We start from the raw sequence: 18,331 nt of genomic DNA on the forward strand, positions 1-18,331 counted from the left end.
TATTTTCTTTGAACATATTTATTAGACTGCCAAAAGTTTCCACATCAGCAGAAAATTAGACAAAATAAGGATGGAGTTAAATACAGTTCACTAAAGTACATTCATGGTATTATACCTGAAACTGTAAGGCAGAAGATGTAAGTTAGTACAAGTAAACAAAACTGCAAAGTTGTGAGAATACCCCCAAACCCATACAAGTTAAATTGTAAATGAAAGAGGGTAACAACTTTTTTCTGGAAAGAAACAGTGAATAGGTGAGACTATATTTGATTATTGAAAAAGTCAAGTAGTTAAGAGGGCCTTCAACTAGATACTGCTTTACAGTGATTATGAATGTATTTGATGTTTTAAAACATTGCACTTCAGCCCAGAGAGCAGTGTGTTTTTTCCAATAGGCAAGGCAGTGTTTATATTTATCTACACTAATATTTCAGAGTAGAGATGTTACAATGGAATGACCTTTGAACAAGGCATTTCTGTTTCAAGTTTCCACACCTTTCTACCAGCTGTCCTACTTGTAAACAATGAGCACTTTCAAGGGAAGGTCTTGTATATAGTTTGGTTTTTTTAAATAAAGGACAAAGGCTTGCAGACTATTCCATGTTGTCTTCTACTGTAAGTACATAATGCTACAGCACGTGTAGTGTGCTTTTGAAGGGCTACTGCTACATCTTCACCAAAATAGGCTTTGGTAAATTGCCTATGCAACTTGCCTACACAAAAGAGAAGCTAGCAATACAGACAGTAGATCAAGAGCTTGTAGTTAATTTTTTTTTGGGGGTGGGGGAGAAGAGGCAAGGAAGTTCTCTCTAAACCATCCTCCCCAAACATTCCACATCAATTCAACCCCTTTAGATAACTGTACCATATTACTAGAGCAAGACCTCTGTGGTACCAAATCACCAATTGCATACCTTAAATATGTTCTCTAAGAACTTGTTTACACAACTTTATCTCGAGTTAACTCATTTGCCAATTAATGTTTGTAATGGCTAATCTGGATACTTCCCAAATAGCTGTTTCAGGCTACAACCATTTGTCCCTTAGCACCCAGAACAGCATTTATGAACATATTTACCTTGAGTTAACTGATTCTCAAGTTAACTTGAGATCAAAACCGTGAGTAAAGGGTTAGCCTCCCACCAGGAAAAGAGGAGGTTCTTACCTTAGTGGCCAACGTATTGTAAAAGCCTAATGAAGACAAGGCAAGTTGTAGTTTTCACCCACATTAGCAGACTAAAGTAACTGCTAGGTGTATGCTGAAAATTTAGGCTGATCTAACTACACAGTTTAGGGTTGTGAATCTACATCTCAGGAGTGTGAATTTTAGTCAACCTAAATCTCAGTGCAGACAGCACTAGGGCAATGGAAAAATTCCACCTCTCTGAAAAACTTTTACCACATTACCTACTATGAAGAACACACACTAGTGAAGACAGAATCAGAGTGTAATATCCTATAGAACTCAGGAGTCTGAGCATTAGATTTCCTGGTCCACTGAAATGTACATCACCACAAGGCAATTCAGATTTTATCCAGCTGTACAAGTAGGCAGCAGCATACCTTTATTTAGAGGCTCAATGCCAGTGAGCAGGAAAACAGTGTACAAATCACAGAAGCCCTAAAGAGTTGTCACAGGGATACTGCAGTGGTTACCAGCCTCTATCATAGCACATCAATATATAGCAGTTTAGAACAAGTAGTTTTATCCCACATTATAATTCAACATTTAAAGACCCACAAACTGCTATTAAGTTGTTTTAGAATGAATTAAAGATAGTTTTATTTGCAGCTATGCTGAGACCTGCTGTACAGTCACAAGTTTCCTCTGCAGTCTCAGAGCAGGGTGAAAAGTTTTTCCTTTGCAGCCCTCATTCAGTCCCACTGGGTGATTCTCTCCTGCTCAGGGATCACGCTCCAGTTAGGCGAGGGCTCATCTCTGGCCAGCCAGTCAAAGTCATCCACCAGGTTCCAGTTGTTCCTACCTCTGTCTAGCCCGGAGGACTCGTAGTCGCCCTCGATGCCTGGGTAGCTCCAGGTGTAGGGGGCGAAGCGAACGTCACTGCAGTCCTCCACCATAGCCCGGCTGGTCACCTGCAGGTAGATCCCGGTGTCCCGGGTGCGGTGGGTGCGGAGCTGCTGGCAGGCCAGGACCAGGAGGCAGTCGCTACACCCGTCCACTAGCACCGAGGTGGAGACGGGCCCACAGAGCACGGTGCAGCCCCGGCAGTCCCGTACCCGGAGAGTGTTGGGGTTGCCGCGAAGAAGCACCCGGCAGTCACTCAGATCGGCCAGCAGCACATCGCGCTGCAAAAGCTCCGAGGGGCCAAGCTCCAGCGTCTGGGCTTCGGCCCGGCTGAAGCCGCACAGTGGGGGGCCGCTCCCTTCGCCCTCCGCGAGCAGCTGGCCAGCCGAGGCGGGCGGCGGGGCGGACTCCGCGAGCGGCTGGCCAGCCGAGGCGGGCGGCGGGGCGGACTCCGCGAGCGGCTGGCCGGCCGGGGCGGGCGGCGGGGCGGACTCCGCGAGCGGCTGGCCGGCCGGGGCGGGCGGCGGGGCGGACTCCGCCTCCTTCCTGCGGGCCCGGAAGGCGAATCGCTTCTTGGGCTGCAGCTGCTGGCGCTTGGCCGTCAGGGCCCCCTGGAGCCGGCTCAGCGCCTCCTGCGCCTGCCGCACCTCGTACGGCGCCAGGAAGCGGACGCTGTCGGTGAGGAGCTTCTGCAGCCCTTGCAGCCGCGCGGCTGCCTCCTCCAGCGCCGCCTCCGCCTGGCCCGCGCCGGGCCCCAGCAGCGCCTCGATGGCCGCCCGCTCCCGGGAGAAGGCGGCCGCGAAGAACCCGCTCTGCTCCTCCTGCACCGCCTGGGCCGCCTTCTCCTGCCGCCGCCGCTCCGCTTCCCGCTGCCGCTCCGCCTCCCGCCGCTGCAGCCGCTCCGGCACCGCCGCAGCCCGCGGCCTCAGTGGGGCAACGCCGCCGCCGGCAGCTGCCGGACCCCGCTCTGCGGCCGCTGCCTCCATCTTCTCGCCTGTCCCGCTGCTCCGCCTCTCACTAAGCGGCCTGCTCATTGGCTCCCGGCACCCCAGGCTGGGTCCCCGCCCCCGATTGGCGGGCGGCCTTTCAGGAGGGGGAGTGGGCGTGGTCTCCTGTGTTTTTAAAGGGGCCGGCGCCTCTCTGCGGGACGGGTGAGTCTCCGCACTAGACGTGCCGCCCGTGGGTTTGTTGTTATTGGGCTTCCGAAATTAGAGCCAGGCCGTAAATAACCCCGCGTGACCCCTTCCCCCACGCGCGCGGGCCGGTCCCCTGCTGCGCCTGGGGGAGGAGGAGGCCGCGCGACCAGTAGCAGCAGGTGCGCGCGCTACTCGCCGGCAGCGCGGCGTGGCCCTGCTCCTCCGCCCCGGAGCCGCCTGCTCGCGGCCGGCCCCGGCAGGGGGGCAGCCTCGGCCGTGCCAGGCTTCGCCCGTCAGGAGAGACCCCGCGGGGGTGACGGAGCTTCGGCTCCCCGCTCTGGTCCCTTCCCTCTAGGTGCTGCGGTCCCCAAGCCGGGGCCCTCCTGCCCCGCTGCAGCAGCGCCAGCGCCCCAGTGAGAGCAGCCGTAGGACGATGGGCCTGGGACGTGTCCCTGGAAAGGCTGGGGCAGCGCCTCAGGCGTGGGCTGGGGTGACCCAACACCAGGAGCAGTAAGGGGCCGGGGCCGAAATAACCAGGACACTGTCTCCCCTGGCACGGTGCAGGCTGCCGCCCGGCCTGTTCCCTCCGCAGAGCCTCTTCCGCTCGCCTGTCAGTTCGCTTTGAAGATGGGCTGTAGGGAGGTTTTCCTCATTCCCTGACTGCTTGTAAATAATTTGCAGTCTGAGATGTCCTGACTAGAATGTATTTGAGGCTCAAAATAAAGTCTGGCCTGAGCGAGTGATGGCTGCCCACTGAATTATGATATTTGCATTGTGAATTTCTATGTATTATGAATATCTTGGCCCTATAGACTACAAAGTGGAAGACCTGGGTTGTGCCCCTGAGGAACTTACAAAATAAACGGACAGGGTACACTGGTCTTAAGGAGGCTCCAGTATAAAAGTGGTATAGATAAAACATTTTCTTAGTACTTCCTGTGCTAAATTTCATTTGGTGCAGATATGTGGTGCTGGCTAATTGTAGTGCACATGCTCCTCAGAACTATTCCTAGGGATCAAGTGACTTTTTCAAAAAGTCAGATTTGCAAATGGAGTATTTGGATGCACAAATAAATGGATCTAAGTAGCCATTTATATGTGCAAATGCTCAGTTTGACTACACCATTGCAGTTGTGTTTTTCATTGTTGTGCATCTGACTTCTTGACTGTTTTATTCAAAAGGGAAGGGTACAGGTGAAGGGTGTGCATGTGGGTCCTAATGTGTTTAGAAGTAAGAAGCTGTTGGGAAAATATAGACCTACCAAGGATTTCTCTCACTTTGTTATTCTTTTTACTCTGTTTCTTACATTTATTTTACAGTCAAGGCATATTTTTAAAGTATGTTTGTTGCTGAAGCTACAGTAATAAAGTAAGCCTGCTGGCTTCACAGTAGAATATAGTCAGCTGTTGCTATGAGGTGGCAATGCTCAGCAGAACATATTATATTTTTGGTTTAACTAATTTTCTGTAACACAAAGGAAGTTTATATAGCATGAGGAAGATTGCTTTATAAAAAAATAAATCTTAATGCCTGTTCAATTCTACCATTCCCATTTTCCTCTTTGCATGTAGAAAATATATAAAGTACACAATTATAAATCACCCCAACAACCTTAGAAACAATCCATTAAAATGAAAATGTGAAATACTCGGAGAAAGTGGTGTGGGTTTGATATATTTTATTTGGACAATATCTATTTTTTATCTGTTATAACTGATTGCCTGTCACAGTTAGGAGTGGGCATTGAATCTGACTGACTTCTTTGCAAGCTGTAATATTTTGTTTATTGGAGAGACTGAGTTTGATTTTTGTGTCAAAAGTAAAATTACAGTATTATCTTCTAGGGAGTATTTGGATGGGACCTTGCAGGTAGTAAAGGGAGTCCATTTTGGACCATGGAGGAAGAGGCAGTAAAGAAAGAAGGCAGTGAAATGCCCTTTTTTCTTGTTTTGCAAAAGCTTAAGTTTTTAAGGGTTCTGCATTGAAATGGAGAGGGGGTATTGGTGGAATAACTTTGATGTTATGATTTAAAAATTGAAGGATGAATGTTTGTCTAGTAAGATAAGTACTTCGCAGCAGGTTTGTAAGCATGAGGCAAAAGTAACACAGTAATTGCAGTGTAGTCACACTGCTTTCTTGTAATTGATTTCCAGCATACCAGAGGTAATAGTCTATTCAGATGGAATATAGAAGGGTAATGTAGTGTTTAATCCATTCTAGCACTTAGCTATCTCAACACTGCAAAGCTAGTGGGTCCAGAATTCTGCTTGTAAAGTTTTTAATCTTATAAGAAGTATCTCTTAGGCTTTGGAAAAAGGAGAGTGCCGAACCATGAAAACTAGAAAAAAAATTGAGAAAGCCTCTCATTTTTTTCCCTGTTTTGTAGGAATGATGTCAGTATAAAATATAAGTTAAATGAAATACATCAACATGTCCTAGAGAGACACTTATGCCAATTAACAGCAGAAACAAATCCATCCCTGGTGCAACTGCTGTGGAGTTACATCAGACATTAATTTGGTGCAATGAGCTTAGTGTAAAAATAAAATTTTCCTTCAACATTTTTATTTTTCTTGTTTCTGTTATTAAAAAAAGAGAGGTAGATGTATGTTCTGTGTCATGTGACAGGCAGTTTCCTACCTTATGCTCTCACTGATGTAGGCATCACAAATGCAAGTGTACAATGATAAAAGCACTTATCCATGAACACAATAACTTTGACAAAAAACAGTAGTCTCGTCCCATTTGTCAGCATCTCAGGAGAGAGCTTTTGAGAGTGCTGTACTGAAGTCTCAAGTTACGAAGACTTCACTACCTTTACAAAATTGTGTACAATCAATTGTTTTGTGTTAGAGGAAACGTCAGAAATAACCAGACACTAATGTACATTTGTCAAAATACATTAAATAAGTACTTCTTGTGATGCAATATAATTTTTTATTGTTTACTCACAAAACTTGAAAATCTTACTGGGGAGCTTCCTGCAGTTTACTGATGGTACAAAGTAGCAAGAGCCAACTGTATTTGTATGAGATTCACATAGAGAATGGAATTTTTTTGACGTTGCTAAGCCACAGAAATGATCTATGGTGTTAAGAGGCTAACCAAAGTACTTTTGTACCAGTGAGATACATGGATATCAGAGGGTGACACTGCATACTAGTAATGAAAGATTGCAGAGAAAGAAGCAACAAAATCCTTTCCTTCAATTTTCTCATCTAGAAGTTACAACTTTCCTTTCATCATTTAGAATTTCAGATTTCAGTAAATAATAGTACAGTATTTTTTGTAGCAGCACTGAAAAAGTCAGAGTTTTCCCTTTAGGCAGACTTGGCTATGACACCTCTATTTAAGATTGCACTTTCTATTTTAAGCCCCTGCTTTCTGTTTGTAACATTGCCAGACTTTAACCATTTGAGTTGAAATTTTCCATGCTTGTTCTTTGCCTTAGACTGAACTTTGGTGGGATTTTCAGCAAAAAGAGTTTAGCTGTTTCAGAGGCCATGGTTAAAGAAAAATAGGTAGTTTTGCCAATCTTATTTTTTTGTAACTTTCTTTGAAGAGTTCTAGTGGCTTCATGCTTTTGAGGGAGGAACTTGAAATTTGGCAGGTGAATGGGCCTGTGGTTAGGAAGACGCCTTTTGTTGTCTCTTTTTGACAATCATTCCTGACTTGGTTTAGTTCTAAACTTCTGAAATTACTGAGCATGTCAAACAGCAGAGCTTTTTAGATGCTGCTGAAGTCTCTGAACATTCTGTTAACACAAAGCTGTCAGTGCTTTAGACAGTCCTTCATCTGTACTGAGCATGCACCAGCCCTATGGAGCTCTTAAATGTCACTTGTATTAAACATGCTCCCAGATCATGCTTAATCTTTATCACATTGTTACAGATATAGACCATTATCTACATTTTAAATGCTTTATTGATTGTTTTTTTTGATTCATTGATTCATGGCCTCTTGAAGAAAGAACTAGTGAACAGAGAAATACGTTAGAATGTTGATCCCACTAGTACAAAAATATTAGATTATGTCCTTTGTTCATATTAATTTGGATAACAATTAACAGAGGTTACATTTTTTTAGGGAAATATGTTCTTAAAAATTAACCCTAAGGTAACACTCTTGCTTTTGGGTAAGAAAGTCATTATGGGTATGTCTACACTGCAGCTGGGAATAAGCCTCCCAGCCTAGGGAAGACAGACTTAGGGGCTTGAGCTAGCATGCTAAAAATAGCAGTGTGGACATTGAGGCTTGGGCTCTCAAGGCTAGGGGGTCGGGTGGGCTTGAGAGTCTGAGCTGCAGCCTGACCAACAATGTCCCCACACTGCTATTTTTAGCATACTAGCTCAAGTCCTGCTGGTGTGATTCTGTCTACCTGGGCTTGGAGGCTCTCTCCCAGCTGCAGCATAGACATACTCTTAAAGGGCCCAATTCTCTCCTCAGTTACACTGATACAATTACTACTGAAATCAGTGGAAGTTGCATCCCTTTATCTGAGGGGAGAATTAGGTCTCTGGGTTTAAGTTCCATGTAAGAAATTGGGTTCATAATTTGCCACTATTACTGTGCCATATAGTACTGTTCAGGTGAAAGTTAAAGATTGCATTGCACTTTTGTCACTACTTAAAAACTATAGGGAATAACTCTATAAATCTGTCCACCAGTATCTGTCTGTCAAATAGGATTGTTTTATCCAAGACCCAAAGCTGCCCCATCAAGAAACACAGATAATGTGGCTCTGTGTGGGCATAGGAGTCCTGCATTGTTCTGAGTCTAGGGTTGTGACTTGACTGTGTGTGAATTGCTGATGGCTGCATAATGGATGCTGCACTGATCTACACAACCATTGCACTACCAGGGTCTGATTCCAATTTACACTAAGGCCCCTTTACACAGGTTGGGAACTCTGATGGGGCCTTTAAGTGAGTATATAAATTATATTTAACTCACTTTAAGACTTTTTCACACTGCACACTTTACATACTTTAAAAGGGACTTACTGAAAATGAGAATCAGGCCCCTAGTACCTAATACATTATTGAAAGCATTTTTGGATACTTTGCATATGAAAAGCTCTATATACAACTAAAATTCTATTCTATTTTAATGCAATTTCATATTTTGTTTTGTAAATATAATTTATCAAATCTTTTCAAAAAGCCAAAGTAATCACATATAGAAGCACTTATAAAGACAGTTCCTGCTGGCATATGTATAATTAGGATATTTCCATTATTAATTCCTGTTTCCAGAATTTTTTAAATTTAATTATAATTCACTGTGAGCTGAAACTTGGTATAGGTCTCCCCCTTTCTTTATTCCTCCAGGGATAGAGACTTCAGACCCTTCTATTGGTCCTGTTGATACCCTGATTTTTCCCATTTTGTTCTCTTCCTTTTGAATATGTATATCTTTGTCTGTGTAATATATGCTTGAGGGATAGATCCACCCCCACTGGTTCTTACTACTCAAGTGTCTGCAAGGCCAGGCATGTGATTCTTACATTGTGGCTCTGCAGAGACAATGTAATGAAGAGGAATATGCCCTAGCCTTTTCCACATTACTTTTTGTATTTTCTCCTGAGAAGCCCTGTGCTCCAGTAATTCTTTTTGGTAAAGGTGATTAGACATGGCTCCTTTAATGTACACTGCTTTTTCAATCAACTAGAATGTGACACTAGGATTTGACATAGGATACCTGTTTGTGCTGCTTTTAATGTTTTAGGGCTTATGTTTATATTTCTAATTTAAAAGGATTGAAAATTAAAACTAAATGCTGAGGACCAATTTTTTTTCTGATATAAACAGCTGGAACTTAACTGAATTAAATGGAGCTGAATTTAAAATGTTGCAGGCATTAGTCTGTAATGTGGGCAACTCCCTTCTAATATATATTGGAAATTTGAAAAAAAAAAAAACAAAAAAAACTTAAAAGTGAATCTGAAAACTGTCTGCTGTATATTCCCATTACATAAGTAGTTTCATTGATTTCAAGTCTGGATCCTGCTGCTTTTTAGTCTGATTTTTATTATGCATAGGGAACAGAGTGGCTTAGATTCTCCAGTGCAACAGTGAAAGCTCTCACGAGTACTTTAGATAAGCCATAAAAAGCCTAAATTCCTAGATAAAATTAGATGAGTGGTAATGGGGTTATGAAGTCCTTCACGTGTGGGTCCTTGGTTTAATCTGGCCTCAGTAATGACTGAAAGTAGTTACCAGTTTACTACTGGTTTCTGTATGGAATACATGAAATTCAGCCTAGTTTCTAGTGGTGAAAACTATCATCACAATATTACCTGGCAACATGATGATATCATTGAAGAAGCCAAGGATTGAATCGGAATCAAGACTGCTCTACGATTTTAGGCCTAGAAGTGGTTTTTCTTGTCAAGGAGCATCAACAGGGCAATATGGGAAAGATTGCATTACTATCTCCCATGCTGTAGTGGATAATGGTAGACTAGAGATTTAGCATTCTGTGGATTAAGCTTTTAGTTCTTGTTATTTAGCGCTTAAATTCAGTTAATTTTTGAAATTAGATTTTAACTGTACATTTAGTGTTATGAAATTTTAACAAATGTGTACCACTGTTGAAACCCTTTATAAATAAAAATAAACTAGTATCTTCCATTTTATTATAGGGTTTTAAGTGGCAAACATTATATTAAAACTGAAATTCCACTTTTGTTGTAAACCTGTGTTTCACGTGCTCAAATCTCTTTCAAAATGTTTTAGAGGTGAAACTTCATGTTTGCAGGGAGTTAGCGCAGATCTGGGGCTTAGCAAAGGTCTGGAAGACACGAGATGTGTTTCTGTTCCTGGCACTGACTTGCTGTGTGATTAAGTTGATTAAGTCCCAAATTTTAAATTATCTCTGCTAATTTTGAGTGCCCAACTTGTGATACCTGGGGACTGATTTTCAGATAATGAGCTCCTGCAATTCCCACTGACTTCAACTGGAGTGAGTGCGCAGCACCTCTGAAAATTTGGCCTTACATGTCTAAAGCTGAGCATCCAAAAATGTAGGCATGCAAAACTAGAGGCAACTTTTGAATGTTTGCCCATAAACTTCTCTGCTACAGTTTCTCCTTCTGTAAAATAGTTATAATAGCCATCTGCTTTATAGGTGTATTGTGAAGGTTAGCTAATTGTTTCATTTGTAAAGCACTTTGAGATCCTTGGTTGATAGACTTGATAAGTGCAAAGTAGTGATATATTTGGTCTCAGCTAAAGATTGTGTTTTGAATGTCTAACCTTTTGTTAAATAATGAAGACATACACCTCTACCTTGATATAACGCTGTCCTCCGGAGCAAAAAAAATCTTACCGCGTTAGGTGAAACCACGTTATATTGAACTTGCTTTGATCCACTGGAGTGTGCAGGCCCTTCCCCTCTGCGGGTCCCCCTCTTCCCCCCCCGAGCACTGCTTTACTACGTTATATCTGAATTTGTGTTATATTGGGTCACGTTATATCGAGGTAGCGGTATATAAGACAACGTCAAGGCATTTATTTATAAATAGGACTCAATCCTCCATGTCACTATCTTAAATGCAGGTTCCATATCGTCCATGTGGAACCAATTGGACCCTACTGCAGTATTTTTCAAGTAAGTGCTATCATGAAACATAGACTGTCCCGTAGCTTCACATCTCTGTTTACAGGGATTACACAATGATTCTCTGCTATAAAAGCTGGAAAAGATAAGAGGTGTGTGGCTCATTGAGAGCTAGTTATCATACTTGGCTCAAAACAATGGTCCAATTTTGCACACTTTTTTACAGGAAAAATTTTCTTAATTTTTTTTTGCCTGAACAAGGACTGGGCCAGAATAAAGTGTAGGGATCGGGTCAGAAAAGTACAGTTTCTTTTGTCTGCCAGTGTTTGTTTAGTTATATAGAGCCCAACGTTGCAATCCTTATTCATGTTGAGTAGTACTTGAAGTCAATGGGACTTTACATGTGACTAGATGATTCATATGCGTGTGCACTGGGCCTCAGCCTAGAGGGTTCTGGCTTTTAATGAAACCCTTAAGATCCATTGAAGACCTCTGAGAATTTATGGGCCAAATCCCCTGGCACTTCTGGAGCAAGGGCCAGGATAAACCCTGTGTCCCAGATGGAAGAATTAGAAAGGAAGCTCTTAAGTAAAAAGATGGTTTCTATTTTCTTCAGGATTATTCTCACTTAGGAGAGAATAGGATCCAAAATAATTTAGCAGTGGAAGTATACTACAGCAATTACTACTTTGCATTTATTCAAAAGTATCAAAATGGTGAAACTGAGGTCAGAGTGATTGTGAGCCAAATTTTCCAAAGTGGCCTTTAATTTTGAATGCTTCCATTTCTGGCTGCACAACTTTAGGCACATTGGTCCTGATTTTCAGAAGAGTTGAACACCTAAAACTCCAATTGTGAGCAGCTGGTGCTCAGCACCTCTGAAAAGATACTGTGTTAATAGAGGGAATCATATGTACCTGATAACTTGGATGAGGGCTTAGGTGTTTGCAGTTGGACACGCAAAAATAGAGGCCACTAATAAAAGTTGGACCTAAGTGATGTACCCACAATCTATCAATGAATCAGTGGGAAAGTCAGAAATGAACACAGGATTTCTTTTGACTCCCATTATCTACTGATGTTGCCTCCCTTTTATTTAATGTCTTTCCTGCCACAGTTCTACTCAACAGCAGGTCCTCCATCATGTTTCTGCTTTTTTGTTGCAACCCACTGGTGTTTAGCTTCTGAATTACACCTTTAATATTGCCTACTTGAGCTACATCCTGAATGGTGTACATTCTATGTCAAATGCTGATTGTGCCTTTGCTGTGGTGGGCCCTAAGATGTGGAACTTGGTCCGCCTTGGCCTCTATTCCAATCTGTTACCGTCACAGGTCAATTTTAAATATCTTACATCTTTTTTTCTGAGTTTCTTTTGTATTACTTTTACATAACCATTGTTGACCTCTTATGTGCTTATATCCTTATGCTTTCCCTATTTTTCCCTTGGCGGTCAGTGTTTTAAGGAGGATGCTTTTATTCATTCTCTCACTGTAGTTTTATGTGTTTATTTTATTTGCCGATAAAAAGGAGTACTGGTCCCTTGCTCTAGGTGTTTTTTGATGATCCTTAAATGTACAGTTGTGAAAGAGATTCTTCCAGTAATCAGCCTTTAGCTGTTCATGGTGATAGTCACAACAACCAACAATAAAACTGCAGCAAAAAACATGCTGAAGCTATCTGGCCGAAGCCTTACTAGTCCTTTGCAGCTAGAGAAAATAACATGGCCCTTGCAGGATGCCCTTAACATCAATACATTCTGACATTCAGGGGAAGGGAGGGAGTTCCAAAACTAAGGGGGCCTCCTGGTTAACACCCTGTCAGCTGCTCCCTCTCTTTTATAGTAGTGGGGCTCTAGCTCAGGTCCCCCCACTGATACAATTATGACAGTATAGAGCAGGGAGAGAGATGGTCTCTCCAGTAAGTAGCATCTAGATTAAGTAGGGTTTTCCAGGTTAAAATCAACATTTTTAGTTCTACTTAGTATTTAATAAGTAGCCAGTGTAGATCCAAAACCATGAATATAATGAGCTCATGGCAAGATATCTGAATTAGCTGCTGAGCCCTGCACCAGCATCAGTCTCTGGATAGATTTAAAATGTAGTCCCATCTAGAGCATGTTGGGCAGTCTTATCTGGAGGTGCCAAAGGTACAGAAGACAACTGCAAGATCTAAATCTGATAGAAACAGTTTCAATTGTTTAGCTGTGTATAATGGGCAGGTTAGGGAGAGGACAAATCTGATTTGGTTGTAATTGCTGCCTGATCTTCTGATAGCTTGGAATCTAGCCAGACTCCTAGACTCTGCACTGTTCCTCAAATGATCAACATCAACAATTTGCCTAATTCAGGCAGGCAGAAATTATTTTTGCCATCTCTTCTGGTTGTTTCCTCTAATAACCAACATCAGTCTTGTCTAAACAGATAGCTCTCATCCACTAAGGCACTCTGGTACTCCTATTCTAAACACCATATCAAGAGTACTGCCCAGTATTAGAGCTGATCCAGCAAACATCTGGCATAGATTTACCTTTGTCATGATGGCCATGAGCTCTTGATCTTATTCAGAGAACTTGTCATCCACGTGGAGACTGAGGTACTGTAATCTCTTACTATCCGCTTTGGTGCCTTTAAACCCACAATGGTGAGCAATCTGAGCAGCTCCTAGAAGGATTCCATTGTGCAGCAGAGTGAGTAACAGATTAACACCAATCTCATTATAACACTGTTCCAGGACTCTCAGAGAAGCAAGACATAGCACGCTATATATGTGATCAGTTTTGGAGTAGATTTCTAGCATTTTTGGTTGGATGTAAACAAAACAGTTACACCACGCTGATCTTCCTTCATTTCATGCTGGCACTGAATACCGAGCTGAAGTATTGTCCAAGCACGTTCTGGCAAACTTGCAAAGTCAGGGGCCTCATCTTTCACTGAATCCTGAATCGTTATAACTTCATTCAAAGTTGAACCGGCAGGACAATAGGACAAGATCATTGTCCATTGACATGCTCTCCTTTCGAGAACAATTTTGGTATAGCCAAAAAAGTCAAAGTCAAACATCTCAATAATATGTATTTTCCTGTCTTTGTCTCCCCCTTCCCACTATCACAGGGCTCAAGGGACCATCCCCCAGGCCTCCAAATCTCAGCCCATAGCAGCATTGCTCCACCTCCGGGGCCACTCTAAAACAACCACTTAAGAAGGGAACCAGATGCCAGAGCTAGATACCAAATGCAGAACTCAAACTGAACAGTAGAATGCATTTTGATACTATAATTACCATCCAAACAGTAAAATTATTCTCATTATCAACAGGCCATTTACCCCTGCCTCCCATCCCCAAGCTGAGTTCACCAGCCCAAAGGGAGAAAACAAAAAGAAAATATTTTTTATATGTGTTGTACTATTTATTTTATTGTGAATTGTTATACATCATTCTGAGGGATTTGGTGGTGGGTTTGGGGAGACGCTTCAGAAATAAAACTGGTATTAATTCTAAAAGGACATAAGGTAATCTTTGTTTTCCTTGTATTACATGTCGTATAATCACCTACTTCTACTTGTCAAATGTTAAGCTCAAGCACATTAATGATTATACGTCCATAAGAACTTTTCTATAATCCAAAATGTAGAGGAGGTTTACATTTGCTTTTGAAAGATGAGTTAATCATAGTTGTTTCTTTAAAATTACAGCTAATATACTGATAATTTAAAAGTTTAGCTTTTGTCTAGTTTTGGATTAAAATTATATATATATTTGGCTATAATAAAAGGTGAGGCTTTGTATAAAAAATAAGAAAGAAAAAAAAAAAAGAAATCACTGTTTAATTGGAGCTTTAGAGCAACAGCTGTAAAACTTGCTTGGTGTGTCCTAATTGCCATGAGTAATAGAAAGAGGCTTTGAAAAGTAATCCTTTGCAATGCAATATAATAATTATATTCCAACCAAAATGCAGTTGTTTTAAAACAAGTCTGTACTGAACCAGTTAGAGAGCTGGGTGTCACAAATAACAGATGTGGAGAAATAAGTATCAATGTACGCAAAGAAGAGCTATCCTCAGGAAGCAGGGACTGAATTTAGAGCATGAGAGTCCCCAAGAAAAGACTCCTTAAGGCTAATAAACCTCAAGTGCCATATGACTTGAAATGGGTCATCAAACACAAAGTTTATATACAAATGATGGAGCACAAATACCAGTTTTCTGTTCCCTTCCAAACATAGCCAGACCTCTTTCCAGACCTGGAAAAATACGTTTTCACAAGTAGCGTGTTTGTATTTTCAAGTCCTTGTTCATTAAATGTGAGAAATATTTTTAGTTTTCACTCTTCAATATACATTCCCATACAAAAAACTCCACTTAATACTGAGTTAAGGTTAGACTGCTTATCTCACCAACAAAAAACATGAAACATAAGGAAGTATACAATAAGTCATTCAGCAAATCTTCTACACTCCACTCATCACATCCCCTTCTCAACCATAGCTGCCTTCCTTTCACTACACACACATCTTCATCCTCAACCTGAACAACCAGCCTTAACTTAACCATATTTATTGGGTTTGTGTTGCTTTCATAAGTTACAGCCTACATAGTTCTGAACGTGGTTTTGTATTGGTTTTTAACTGGCATAGTATCAGATTAACAATAGTGGCTGTGAGGATTTTTTTAAAACATTTAGGAAGTTTTGTGAATGGATGATGTATGTTGGTAATTGTAATTAGGCAGTAATTTTTATGTGGAATTATCAATGTGGTATGTTGGTTTATTATATCTATGGTCAGAGTTCAGATTGAACATTGGTTGTTCAGGGAGATGAAGGAGACATGGATCATGTGTGTTGTATGGGAAGTACTTAATGAGTGGTGTGGAGTTAGGCTATTGAATGAGTGTTTACAGTTTGCATTGGAGGAGGATGCAGACTAACAATCTTAACTCAAAGTTTAAAACTGGAATTTCCCAGTTTTGTAAATGTGTCAGTACTATGTGACAGCTATCCATGTGAACAACTGTCAGTACTGATATGTACAATCCTCTGCCTTCCCACCAGAACCCTCTTACGCCTCTTCATAGCTCAGCTTCCCTTTTGAATCCCATAAAGCTGAAATCTTCTCTTCAATGTCATCCTGTTGAGATCTTGTTCCCCTCCATGCCTGATTATCTGCATACTCTCAGCCCACCAATATCCTTGCTTCTTATCATGGCCCCTTACTTTCAGCTTTTAACTGTTGATCTATCTATACATATAGATGTATTTGTGGTTTCAAGGAGTAGGGATATGGGGCAAGGGTATGAGGCATACCTTTTAACTGGCTAAGCTCCAAATGTACAATGCCATGTGGCAAAGACCCAAAATTAAGGACACATTCAGGGAATTTAGGATGCTGTGAAACTAATTCCTTTTAATGTACATAGATAATTCGGTAATCTTTTTCTTGTAATTTTGTTGCTTCTAAATAATTTTCAACAATAAAAGTAAAGGGAGATGCCAAATTTGTGTAGATTGTAGGTCACTTTGGCATTAAAATGAGTGACATCAATCTAAATGAGATATTTGAGGGGCAGAGTAGTGGGCCATGGAGGTTGTAGAGGGAAGAGAGAGCATGTGGGAGTGAATGGGGATGTGGGAGACAGGGACAGTAGGGGGTGAAGAATAGAGAAATGGGACTTGAGAGGTGGGAGAGACCTGCATGTGGAAAAGGGGAATGATGTTTTTTCAGACTGCAGCTTCTCTCCCCTCTATTTCTCTTAGCTCAAACTCTACTTTTCACCCCCACAGCCTCTCTTCCTCTGCCCCACAGTTCACTTCTCCTCCATGTCTCCATATCCCTGCACACCTGCTATAGCTTCTTGCCACACCATGTCCTCCTAAGGATTTCCGTGCCTCCACAACCTTGCTCTGCACTGCTCCCCACATTTCTGAGTGCCACTATTTCTCTTGGTTCCCTATGGTGGTTGAGGAAGTTGTTGGAGCCAGGGAGCAATCAGGATGTATGTAGTGTGGAATTTGGGGAATAGAATTTTAATTGGGGGAACAGGCTGTGGAGGAACCACACTGGCACTTGAAGGTTTTCCCCATCACTGCTGGCTCTGTTCGCTGGCGCACTAAGTGAGCATGGACAAGGGGACCACTTGATGTGGTGATATCTCAGTGCAGGGACACCTGCAATTCCCTTTTCAAAAAGGAAGCATTTTTAAATGTTTTAAATTCAGTAGTCCTCTGAAAAGTTACTATTTTAAATCTGAAGAACAAATTCAAACTTTAAAATGTAGAACAGTGGGATTTTAGTCCTGCTTTAAGTGCAAATCTCATTATTATCTGAACTGTTGAATCCTTTCCAACTTCTTCTCGTTATAATAAATTATAAACTGTGTAGGCCAAATTCTACTCTGCATGGATTATTCTTGCAGAGGGGAATGGGAACTCCAAATGGGTACAAGTTTGCCACCCAGTAGAAGAGGGAAAGGGTTCTCATCCCTAAACCTGTTGACCCACATAGATCTTGGGAGCAGTAGTGGAGGCAAGTACAGCCATCTACCATTTCATCAGCTCCTGGACCCTGGACAGCAAGGTTATTGCCCTAGAAACTCCCTCCAAGGGGGAGGAAATGCAAGTTACTGCAGCCTCTACAGTAATTTACATTGGCTTCTTTGTTTTTTTGACAGGAGACCCCTCCAAAAATCATTTGACCCTTCTCCCCTTTCTTCTCACTTTGCACTGCCCCTTCACTACCTGTGGAACCCTAACGGTGGTGCTTTGCAGGACTGTGGAAAAGGAGCCAGTACTGCATGCTTCTGTTCCCTTCCAAAGCCAGGCTCTCCTCTGCTCACCAAATCAGAAGAAAACATAGGAACCTATATTTGGAGCCCAATCCAATAGTTTTTAATCATGCAAAAATCACACTAAAGTCAATAATATTGAATGGGGTAATTCCAGGATGAGTTTGGCCCAAATGGCGTTTTGCCTGAATAAGAACCCCAGAAGTGGTGTGCTTTTGTGTGCTTCATTTTGTGTGAGATAACTTGTGTGGGATAAGCCCTTTTGTAGCTTCATTTTAGGGTGGGATAACTTAAACCATTAAAAATAACATTAATCACATCTACATTTAAAATTAGGACATTTAGATACTATCTGTACATTAATCAAACATGTAATCTGGCCCTTGGTTTCTCAGAGAGGTTCTACTTATATCACCGTAGGCATTTTTTTGAAGTTGGTCATTTTATATAAAAACTGAAAATGAATATTTTCTGGGACTTAACAAGTAACGAAAGAAAAATAGTGCTGCCGAATAAAGTCCCCAAATCCTGGTCTCTAAAGAGCTTTTACAAAATTAATTTTTTTAAGAAGGGTGAGGGGAAAAATAATTTTAGTCCACAGACTATAAACTTTCCTCCCCTTGCTTTTTTGGTAAATTGCTCATTTATGAAATTACTTTCACTCTGAAATAAAAAATTCTGAAAACTAAAACTTGCAGCAGAAAAAGGAGAAACTGGTCTTTTAAAGAGCGCTAATAACGTTACCTATAAATTTTTCAATGTAAGAATCAGGACGCAATCCTCAATGAGATTTTTGTAAGCAAGACTTACACGATCATATCCAAATT

At 41.7% G+C, this 18,331-nt stretch overlaps 2 protein-coding genes across 3 annotated transcripts in view; one reads left to right on the plus strand and one right to left on the minus strand.

Annotated features, from left to right (window-relative positions):
* TBCC (tubulin folding cofactor C) lies at positions 1-3,012 on the minus strand. The gene is made up of 2 exons (XM_030558367.1): positions 2,503-3,012; positions 1-2,403 (listed from the first exon to the last, which is right to left on the minus strand). The coding sequence occupies exons 1-2, from the start codon at positions 3,010-3,012 to the stop codon at positions 1,876-1,878; spliced, it is 1,038 nt and encodes a 345-aa protein (XP_030414227.1). The 3' UTR covers positions 1-1,875.
* BICRAL (BRD4 interacting chromatin remodeling complex associated protein like) overlaps positions 2,655-18,331 on the plus strand; it is a 71,605-nt gene continuing 55,928 nt past the window's right edge. The window contains exon 1 of one of the 2 annotated variants that reach the window (XM_030557636.1): positions 2,655-2,704. The gene's annotated coding sequence lies outside the window, so the exon portion shown is untranslated. Of the gene's footprint in view, positions 2,705-3,065; positions 3,178-18,331 lie in introns of those variants that run through there. The other variant, XM_030557634.1, reaches the window with a different exon arrangement.

The sequence above is a fragment of the Gopherus evgoodei genome, chromosome 3, assembly GCF_007399415.2.
Source record: "Gopherus evgoodei ecotype Sinaloan lineage chromosome 3, rGopEvg1_v1.p, whole genome shotgun sequence".
Classification (NCBI taxonomy): Eukaryota; Metazoa; Chordata; order Testudines; family Testudinidae; genus Gopherus; species Gopherus evgoodei.